The sequence below is a fragment of the Grosmannia clavigera genome (genome assembly GCF_000143105.1).
Source record: "Grosmannia clavigera kw1407 unplaced genomic scaffold GCSC_140, whole genome shotgun sequence".
Taxonomy (NCBI): Eukaryota; Fungi; Ascomycota; class Sordariomycetes; order Ophiostomatales; family Ophiostomataceae; genus Leptographium; species Leptographium clavigerum.
In genome coordinates, this window is record NW_014040801.1 from 3,543,161 (window position 1) to 3,554,069 (window position 10,909).

Here is a 10,909-nt window from a genome sequence, read left to right on the forward strand (position 1 = left end):
TGTGCACTGTACGTAGTGGGGCGTAGCACTGAACGCTGGCAACGAAGGATTGGCATTACGTTCGGCCTAGATATGCCTTAGCTTAAGAGATTTCAACGACTGGTATCTTACCTCAACGGTCGTATGTCTCACCCCTGACCGTCTGTTTCCCTTTCTCTGAAACCTTTTTGGGCTTTCCAGGGCAGTCTTTCCTACTCCGTACTGCAACCATCATTCGAAGCTGGCAAATTGTTGCGGTAGCATTCGCGGTAGCATACAGGGGTCCACTCTAAACAGCTGTTCTAGAGCTCTTGTCAGGGGGTAGCATTGGTAGGCGGCACGACGTCACAGCGCAGTCCCGAACTGCCTTAGTCAAGATTTCCCTCACCATCGCGAGTGCGGGCAGGCGACACCGTTAACGTCGCGAACTAATTGGCTTTTGCCTGCTTCTCTCTCCAGCTTCATCAGTTTCGGCCCAATCTGAAATCCTTTACCGTTTTTCGGTCGTCCACGATCTCATTTTCCCATTCTCCCATTCCACACTGGGGTTTCCTCCTCTCCCCATTTGCTTAGTTCTTCCATTCTCCCAGAGCTGTTTACTTCTTTTCCTCTACTTGGACCGCCAACATGGCGCTGCTCGATGCTGCTCCGCAGACTTCTTCGGGACCGACTTTATTTGGCGTGCCCATGAAGCAGGTCTCTTTGATCACGGTAAGCTGATTTGATCGTCCCCGTTGTACTTCCCCAGAAGCTCCTGTCTCTTCTCTAGGTGCCCATCAATTGATTCCTGCTAATCGGTACTCCCACTCGCAGCTCACTTTTCAAAATTCCGCCCTCACACTCGTACGATCTGGCCGTCCTCCCCCCTCCGACGGATGGCCTTGGGCAAGCAATGCTGACCAGAGCCAGATACTCCACTACTCCAGGATAATGCCCGCACCCGGCGACCACCGCTACTTTGCCTCGACTGCCGTCTTTCTAAACGAAGTGCTAAAGCTCGCCATATCCCTGACTTTTGCCATATATGAAGTCTCGCGAACTCTCGCTCCACAAACCCCCGCAAGCGTTGTGCTCGAACAGATCTACAATTCCGTCTTTTCGGGCGACAGCTGGAAACTGGCGATCCCGGCAACACTGTACATCCTGCAAAACACCCTGCAATATGTGGCTCTCGGAAATCTGGACCCAGTCCATTTCCAAGTTCTCTATCAGCTCAAGGTGCGCTAACGTCCTTCCGCTCTGATCTTCCAATTGAAGATCTCAAATGTGCTGACGGCTTGTTTGTTGCTGTCCACAGATTATTGCCACTGCATTCTTCAGCGTCGTCATGTTGCAGCGCTCATTGACGACCAAACGATGGATCTCGCTTATCCTTTTGACCATCGGGGTCTCCGTCGGCTCTCTACCCTCTCCCGACTCCAAAGATGCAACTATCATGATTCACGACTTCAGCGACCACTTTTTTCCGCGCTCCATGCACGAGCTGGGGCAGATGACAGGCAGTGTTGGCGATGTGGCCCGTGAGCTGACAAAGAGGGCTGTCGGTGGCGCAGTGGGCGGGCTCATGGCGCGCTCAGCCTCTTACCAGGGCATCGACGATGATGAGGATACGCACCCGAAAATGGTCCGTTCCGTCGGCGTCACAGCGGTTCTTGTGGCCGTGACGGTATCAGGACTGACAAGCGTCTACTTTGAAAAGGTCTTAAAGGACACGAACGCACCCGTCTCCATCTGGACCCGGAATATCCAGCTGTCTTTCTATTCCCTGTTCCCTGCTCTTTTCATTGGCATCCTCTACAAGGATGGGGAGGAAATAGTCCAACACGGCTTCTTTGATGGCTACAACTGGATCGTCTGGACCGTCATCATCTTCCAGGCTGCTGGCGGGATCCTCACTTCTCTGTGCATCAACTACGCCGACAATATCGCCAAAAATTTTGCCACCAGTATCAGTTTCGTCATTAGCTTTCTGTTTAGCATCTGGTTCTTCGAATTGCATGTCACTTCTTCTGTATGTTTGTTGTCTCCCATTGCTGATCACCTCGTCGAAGCAGTACACTGACTGAACTTCCAGTTTTTGATTGGCACGTCACTCGTGCTCGTATCCACATACCTTTACACGGGCCCTGATCGGAGACGAGGACGGCCACCACCTATCACAATTGTCAACTACGAGAAAACTACCGTCGTGGATACCCCAAATTACACCGACGAGGCAAAGTTGTCTCCTGACCTGCTGGCAACCGCTTGAACAGGGGGATTGTTAACATTGCGCCCGGCATCACCACCACAACACCACAGCAGGGTTCCGTCTGGCAATGACAAAGGCCGCGATAAAGGAGTTCCAATTATTAACTGAACTCAGCATATCTGCTACCTTGAGATATGGATGTCAGCAATTATCGACTAACGTGCGATACTCCACCCAAACAATGCATTTTGGGGATTAGTAGATCCTCACTATTTGTCTTTCATTGTGCTATTTTCCCTTCCGGGTCGGAGAGTCAGTTCGGGTTTAGAGGGATATGAATGTTCAGTGCATTTTTCTATTTAACGGCACCAGGGTCAATGCATGGTTAAGGAATGGAGGCTCTACGAAAGGTAAAGGAGACGAAGCCACAGATGGGTTCCTCTCACTTCAATATCATCTTACTGTGCTCAGTAACAGCTTAATCGTAAAAACATCTCATTGCGGAACAGACACGTGCGTACGCGTCAAATTTGTAGTTGATTTTCGTTCTATGAGGAAAGAGCTCCGGGTAACAAGGAGGCCACCTGCTCACCCAGGCTGCTCCTTCCACACCTACGAGTATCTATACAAAAAGCTCTGAAAGTTTTGAGCCAATCTTCCTCCTCATCCTGGCGATGTGAGCTGGGAAACACAATTAACTCGACCTCATATTTCTGTATCTCGCCAACGCACATACCTCAACATGACACGGACCAATCGGCCTTGCTTTCCAAGCTACTTTCCCAGCAAGCGCATCGGCCACAAAACCAAACTGCAGAATAATCAGCGCACCTTCGGCGATCGAGTGCAAGATACGGAGGATGACGTTGATGAGATACGCCAATGTCACAGCCACCCTAATTTGTTTACAGACAGAGATCAAAGTATGGGTCGAACGTGCGCCAGTGAGCACGGACAGCGCACACAGCCAGATAAACATAACCGTGTTCAACCTTCAGACTTGACACCATTGCCCGCAGCACAGCAAAGCCTACATGGATTGAGCATATCTGAGCGATTTTTTTACAAGGAGGCACATAGATCCATGAGCGGACAGTCACAGCCAGGCGAACAATATAATTATCATGACAGGCCCAGAGCTTTGAAGCAACCGACAGAGCCTGCGGGCACCGAGTTTCCACGAGTCATACGCCCACTTTATGGTAATTCTTCCAGAAATCAACTTCTTCAGGCAGATGATGTTCTAGTAGTTCAACACCAAGAATCAGGTATGTACTAATTCTGAAAGTGTTGAGATTTTCAGCGCTGATAATTATGGCAGCGTGCCATCGTACCGGCATTGGCTTTGATAAAGACAACAGCTTCGATCTTCGACCGAATGTCCATTCAGATACAAGACACAATCTAGGTATTGCCCCTCCTACACCGATATATTCATCGCCTGTATCTGGTTTACATCAAGCTACGATCTCCGTTCCGGCGCCGGCAGCAGTGAACAATGTCGAGTTGATCAGCCCACTAACACTTGACAAACAATCCCAATCTGTCTTCCCATATCCCACTTTCAATGCCATGCAGTCGTCATGTTTCTCCAATGTCTATGGATCGAATTACAACGTGGTTGTTTCTGCGCCAACAGGCAGTGGTAAGACAGTCATATTCGAACTGGCCATTTGCAAGTTGGCGGCACAAAAACGGAAAAATGACTACAAGATAGTCTACCAAGCCCCTACAAAGGCACTCTGCTCCGAACGAGCACGCGACTGGCAAGCCAAGTTTAGAAAAATTGGTCTGCAGGTTGCCGAGTTCACAGGAGATACCTCCGCATTCGAGGCTCGGAGAGTTCGAACCGCTTCAATTATCATCACGACCCCGGAGAAATGGGATGCGGTCACACGGAAATGGGCTGATTACGGGATTCTTCTGAAAAGTGTGAAGCTTGTTCTTATTGACGAAGTGCACATCCTAAAGGACGTTCGTGGTGCCACGCTCGAAACTGTCATTTCGCGGATGAAATCTCTTGGAGTTGAAGTGCGATTCGTGGCCCTCAGCGCTACGATCCCCAACTCCAACGATATTGCGCAATGGCTCGGTCTCAATCACACAAGCCCACAGATTCCGGCTAAAAAATTTGTGTTTGGTGACGAGTACCGCCCAGTACGACTCGAAAAGATCGTTCATGGCTACGTCTTGAGCGGCAATGACCATTCATTTGACAGCGTACTGGACAACCAGCTTCCAAAAATTATCACACGATACTCCCAGAAAAAGCCGGTGCTCGTGTTTTGCTTCACACGGAAGTCGTGTGAGAGTGCCGCTTTGATTCTGGCCGACTACTGGGACATGTGCTCTTCCGAAAGCAAGCCGTGGCTAGCCAAGCCTGCGGAAATATGTGGAAGCGCAAGGCTCCAAGTCTTCCTGTCGCGCGGAGTCGCTTACCATCACGGAGGGATGGAACGACAAGACAGAGCCAGTGTAGAAGATGCGTTCCTGCGAGGACATCTCAGTATAATCTGCTGCACATCGACTTTGGCAGTTGGAATTAATCTACCATGCCACACAGTCATACTTAAAGGAACTATGGGGTACCACAACGGAAAGTTGGCTGAGTACGACGAATTCGAGATTATGCAGATGATCGGACGGGCAGGTCGACCCCAGTTCGATACCAGCGCTATCGCAATCATCCTCACTCGGGCTGAAACACAGGATAAGTATAAAGAGATTAGCTCCGGCAGCCAAGCCATTGAAAGCACATTAAATCTCAATCTCATCGAACATCTCAACTCGGAGACGGTTCTGGGAACGATTTCGTCACTTGAAACAGCCGTGCAGTGGCTGGAAGGGACCTTTATGGCTGTTTCGTGTCAGAAAGAATCCGAGTCACTACCAGATCCCCGGATTCAACTCCCGTGCGCTCAACCCCGATGAACAGTTTCGGGAGATATGCAAGGATGCCATTGACCAGCTTGCTCAAGCAGGGCTGATCAAATATGTGGACGACGATGCAACGACTTTTCACGCAACAGACTACGGCCGTGCCATGTCTACTTTCATGGTGAAACTCGACACAATGCGCATGATTCTCAACATGGAAAAGCATGTTGATATGGAGAAGTTGGTGAGCACAACTGAGAGTCGCCTCGAGACTTGGGGCATTTGCACTGACCATAAAAAGCTGAACACGATGTGTCGTGCAACTGAATTTGACGAGTTCAGGATCAAGAGCGCCGAGCGGCCAATACTGCGAGAGCTGAACAAGACTCATGATATACCGTTCAAATTCAAAGAAAGCATCACAGAAACTTGGCAAAAGATATCTGTGCTGATTCAGGCCGAGCTTTCACGCGGGGCTCTGCCACACCAGCAACGAATTGCTATCGAGGCAAAGCAGGCCTCTGAGTGCTTACAGAGGCTTTTAGAAAGTTATTCTCTATGCAAAATTGCTAATAGTGATTCTCGTGGGCTAAAAGTCTCTTTGGAACTTACAAGAAGTCTTTCTGCGAGGGCGTGGGAAGGACACCATACCCAGCTCTGTCAAGTGCCAGACATTGGCCCTGCGAATATGACTAAACTAGTGGACAAGCATATATTTACGGTATCGGATTTTTCCGATCTTACTTCCGTCCAAATCGAGAGTTTTCTTTCCAAAAATCCGACAACAGCTTTAAAAATATCTGATGCTCTAAAGTGCTTCCCGCGTCTACGTCTGGAAGGTCATATTCTAAGGCATCAAAGCCGCAGTTCTGACGAGACGCCTGAACCGAATGCCATTGCCAAAGTGACATTCGGCCACATGAACGAGATGGGCATACCGCGCTGGAAAAACAAAGTACCATCGGTGACATTTTTCGCCGAGTCGGGGGACGGGAAGCTGCTACATATATGGCGGGGAAAGCTACAAGAGAAGACGCACCCAACCTCATTTTTAGTCCCCGCAAAGGATTTAGGAAACGTTACTTGCCATATAGCCTGTGATGAAGTGGTTGGAACGATGCAGTCAGAGCAGCTTTCTTGTCTGGAAGGGACGTCTGATGATCTAGAGCTGATGGCAGTACCAAACAGCGTAAAACTTTCAGAGAAGGTGAAGTTAAGAAAACTGCCACAGGCCGAAGGACTCGAGAGTGCACCCAAACGCCAAAAATGGAACACGACATACAAGGTGTCTTCCGTTGTCGTTGGGGACAGGGAATTTGCTTGCATTGACCTGTCGTCTGTGGAAGAGGGTACCACCACTCAGGAGATCTACAAGTCCCCACCTCCAATAATGCCACGGAAATGCGAGAGGGAAGACAACAGTTCGTTAATGTCATCTGTTTTGTGGAGCAGCAGTGTCCGTACAACAATGTTTGGGGACACGTTTGGTGATGGAACGTCGCTAAACCCCTGGACAGTGGCCGGTTCTGAGACGACGGATGATTTTGACACGGATATTTTTGACGACATGGAGCCGCCGGCTGTGGAAACCTCGATGGCAGGTGTTGAGGGAAAGTCTCAAAGTGGATTGTATAAGACCGGGCAGGAAAAATTCAACACTGAGACAGGGCTCAGTAACGCGATGGTGCAAAAGGACAATTACGTGGAGGAGGGCCCAGCTGCTAACGCAAAAAAGGCGAATGGTCCGGATACTGCGAATACAATAGAAACTGGGGGTGTTGATGCGCCACAGACAGGTTCGCTGCAGCAACTTGTCGTTGGACAGGATAATATTGTTACCCCGAGAGAGGGCTTGGCAGAGAAAGCCACCGATATACAGAAAGATACATCCGAGCCAGCTTGGGTTGATTCCTCTGATAGGGATGTGATTGATTTCTTGCGAGGACACGTTAAGTTTGTTTGAAAGGAATTTTCATTTTCAATTTGGGTGGCGGATTTCCTACAAAGTAAAGTTGACTCTAAACCAGACAGAGATAAATGCATTGTCATTCCCTAAAATATCCGAAATGTGGGCCATATTCTATTATAGTATATATATACAAGCAGTGGGCCCGCTCGCATTCGCGAGCAAAGATTTACGTTAATTAGGAGGGATTTTTTTACGTTCATTACTAAGTGATATACGGTGTGTGATTGGCTACGTTTAAGGATAGGTTAGTCAGCTGTTAGCCAGTACGGCTGTTTGCTAGTCTGCTTGCCAGTCAGTCTCTGCGCCAGTCAGTCTCCTAGTCAGTCTCTATGCCAGTCGGCCTGCCAGTCAGTCTCTATGCCAGTCAGCCTGCCATTTAGTCTCCCAGTCTCCTAGTAAAACGTACCTACGTTATAAAAGAAAAGGAGGAAGAAAACAAAAAACAAAAAACAATCATACGAAGTAAGCAAAAGCAGCTTACATAACAATCAAACTATACTATTACAGCTCAGTATAGCCTAATATAGCCTAGCTTACTCTAGCGCATACGCTAAAAAACGTACAGCCAGTTAAAAGAGCGTAAATTTTCTACGCTAGCACCATATTAAGGGGAAATGGGTGGAGAGGAGGTGTTTGACCCGATAACTACTGTAAGTTGCCTAGCGGGTACCCGTAAATTACCGGAATAGGTATACATTTTGTGTAGATCTTTGCCTAATAGCGTAATTTGGCGACAGGGGCGTGCCCCGCAGATAGGTCGTTGACATAATAGATTTTATAAGCGCTTGCTAGTAATAAATTTAAAAAGAGTAAGATAAAGTCTTACTTTTACCTTTTTTATACTTTTTATCTTATATTTTATCTAGTTATAAATTGTATGCTTAAAATAATACTTATTATAATTCTTTATTTTCTATAAAGGTTAAAGGAGGCTATACGTAGCGGTTATATAACATAATGCACTATAAGGAGCAAGAGGCTAAATAAGGTCTAGTGTAGACAAAAGAGTGTTATATACTAAGGAAGAAATAGATACATTGCAACCCTTCTAGGGATCTATATTAATACTAGTGCTAGGCCTTGCTTTTAGGCTTTCTAACTAATTATAGGCTTGTATAGCCAAGTAGGGTAGAAGGGCTATAGTATAGCGGATTTTAATGCTTAATACTCCTTTTAAATATACTATGTAGGCGTACTACGATGCACTAAAATTATTCTTAGTAGCCCTTTTACGGCTGCTAGCTTATTAAGCGAGGTAATAGCCTCTTAAACGCTGCCTTAGGTAGCGCCTTTATTATAATATTAGTAATTCAATCTTTAAACTTTACGTACTATATTATTAATAAGCTACTTAGCACGCTTTTATAAAAGTAGTGCTACTTAACGCTAAAGTGCTTTAAACGTTCTTTAAATTTAAGCTTCTTTATAATGCTAATTATAAAGGTATTGTCTATAAACATCTAGATGTTAGCTTAAAAGCTTATTTTAAGTATAAATTACTTAATCTAGCAGGCCTGCGTTATTGTGTAGTAAGCAGCGCTATATTTAGCTTTATAGGTAAAGGTGCTAATAGTTAGAAGCTTTTTAGCTTTTTAAGAGACTAGCCCTCTTAAGATTTTAAAGATAAAGCTGTATATAGAGTAATAATTAACTAGATTATTAGCTTAAGACGTATTGACCTATCTTTTAACGTAGATATGCCCTTTTAAAGAGGGCTTTTAATAGTAGTAAACTATTATATAGTCCTTTTTACCTTATCGGTAGTAAAGCAATTGCTTAGCTAACTTAGTATATATCTTTTTAAGTAATTTTATTACCTTTAAGTACTAGTATATAATAAAGAAGATATTAAATCTCATTATTATACTAGTATAGATTAGCATACTATTTATATATTAATATTAAAAACTGTTTATTAAAGGTTTATACTTATTAAGAGTTACTAAGTATTAAAGGTATACCTAGGTAAGCTAGGTAAGTTAAGCAAGTAAGAAGGTATCTTCTTAACAAGAAGAAGGAGCGGTATATTTAATAGCTAATTCTTGCCTCCTATACTCTAAAAGAGTACAAGAGGCACTCTTTATTGTAAACACACCTTTAGCGCACTAAGTACGTAGGGCAGGCGCATCCTTGCTTCTACTTAGCCTGTGCGCTAGCATGTGCTATAGCCTATGCGTAGACTACGCTATATAGCCTACGCTATAAGCACTGCTTCTAGTCTACGATATATATTTAATATGCTATACGTATATTGCGTATAGCTTGTACGTAGCTTGCGTTAGTTCTTTTCTTAGGGCAGCGTTATAATTGCTTCTCTTTTGTGCCTAACTCTTTTAAGGTAAGTTTTAATAAAAGGCTTATAGCCTTTGTTTTTAGTAGTAGTAGTGCTTATTTGTTTATAGCAGCCTTTTTATACTTATTAAGATTGCTATTAAAGGTAACTTAAGGCGCTTTTAAACCTTTTTATTTAAAAGGTTAGTCTTATAATTAAATTAAATTATTATAAGGTTTAGTATTTAGTTACTTCTTTTAAAAATAATAAGTTTATCTTTTAGTAGTAATATAGCTACTTTTAATTCTAACGCTTTTATACTTATAGTAAGCGCCTTTAGCGCTTTAGTACTTGCTTTAGCCTTAACTCTTACTTTTTAATACTCTTTACTTTTTGGCTAAGGTGCTAGTTTTAGCTATACGTAATATATATATAAGGCTTATACTAGCTTAGTTTATTGTTTTATATAAACTATAGCGTACGCTATACCTTTAGTTAGGCTTTTAGTAGCTTATTAAGGTATAAAAGCTACTTTTACTAGTCTAACGCTTTTAAGGTTAGTAGTAGCTACGCTGCTAGCTTACCTTTAAGTTGCCTTAAATAGCTTATTATATATATAGTACTTATATTACTTTCTAATAACTCTCTTTATAAAGTTACTTAGCTTTATAGCTATATTATATATTTATAATATTGCTAAAGCTAAGCGCTATAATAGCTACTATACTAGTAAGCATAAGTAGTATAAGCTAAGTCTTTTTTAGTAGCTATAAGCAGCTTAAGTAGCTAATAAGATGTAGGTTTTCTTACTAATAGTTACTAACTAAGCTAACTTTAAGATAGTGCTATATAGTCTTAATAAAAAGCTTTATAGCTAAGGTTTGCCTATAGTATGCATAGTACTTACGCGTACTATAAATGCTTTTATTACTACTTTATTATAAGTAAATAAGTAGTAGCAGCTTACGTTACTAAAGGTATTATTAGCTACTAGTATTATATAAGTAAAGCTTAATCTTTATTAAAGCATTAAGGCTTAAAAAAAGGCTTAAAAGGTAGCTTGCTAAGTAAAGGCTTAGTAAGCTTTATTAGCTTAAATATACTTACTATTACTATATATACCCTCTTTATCTTTACTGCTTAAGCTTACTACTTTAACCTTTTAGTAGCTCTTTTAGTTATTACGCCTAATGCCTAGTAATACTAGTTATGCCGCCTTTACTATAGCCTTTAATGCTTTTTTTAAGGTAGTAGTATAGGCGTATATTATAAATAAGGCTTATACTAAGGTAGTAGCTAGCATAGCGTTGCTTTAAAGGCTTTTTAAATAGTTTTACATAGTCTTTTATAAAGCCTTTTAGCTAGTTAAATTAATTTAAGCTTTTGCTTATATGTTTTTATTTTTACGCGCTTACTATGCGTATACTACTTAATTTCTATATACGCATTTTTTATATCTTCTTTTAATACTTACTAGTTGTATTTAGTTAGCTAGCCTATTTAACGTACTAAGTATTTAGTCTAGTTAGCTTTATATCTTTTATTTAAGACTATTTTTACTTTTTATTTATTATTTAGGTCTTTTAACGCTAGCATTATTAAAGGCGCTTATTCTACGCCT

General features: G+C 43.1%; 2 protein-coding genes across 2 annotated transcripts; both read left to right on the top strand.

Annotated features, from left to right (window-relative positions):
- Positions 1–606: 606 nt before the first annotated feature.
- CMQ_1706 (udp-galactose transporter) lies at positions 607–2,230 on the top strand (the record flags this gene model as incomplete). Its single annotated transcript, XM_014318785.1, has 4 exons — positions 607–690; positions 889–1,197; positions 1,277–1,990; positions 2,054–2,230. 4 exons carry the CDS (start codon positions 607–609, stop codon positions 2,228–2,230), a joined length of 1,284 nt encoding a protein of 427 aa, XP_014174260.1.
- Positions 2,231–3,742: 1,512 nt separating this feature from the next.
- On the top strand, positions 3,743–7,010 carry CMQ_1303 (dead deah box DNA helicase; the record flags this gene model as incomplete). The annotated part of the gene is made up of 2 exons (XM_014318382.1): positions 3,743–4,983; positions 5,042–7,010. 2 exons carry the CDS (start codon positions 3,743–3,745, stop codon positions 7,008–7,010), a joined length of 3,210 nt encoding a protein of 1,069 aa, XP_014173857.1.
- Positions 7,011–10,909: the final 3,899 nt, after the last annotated feature.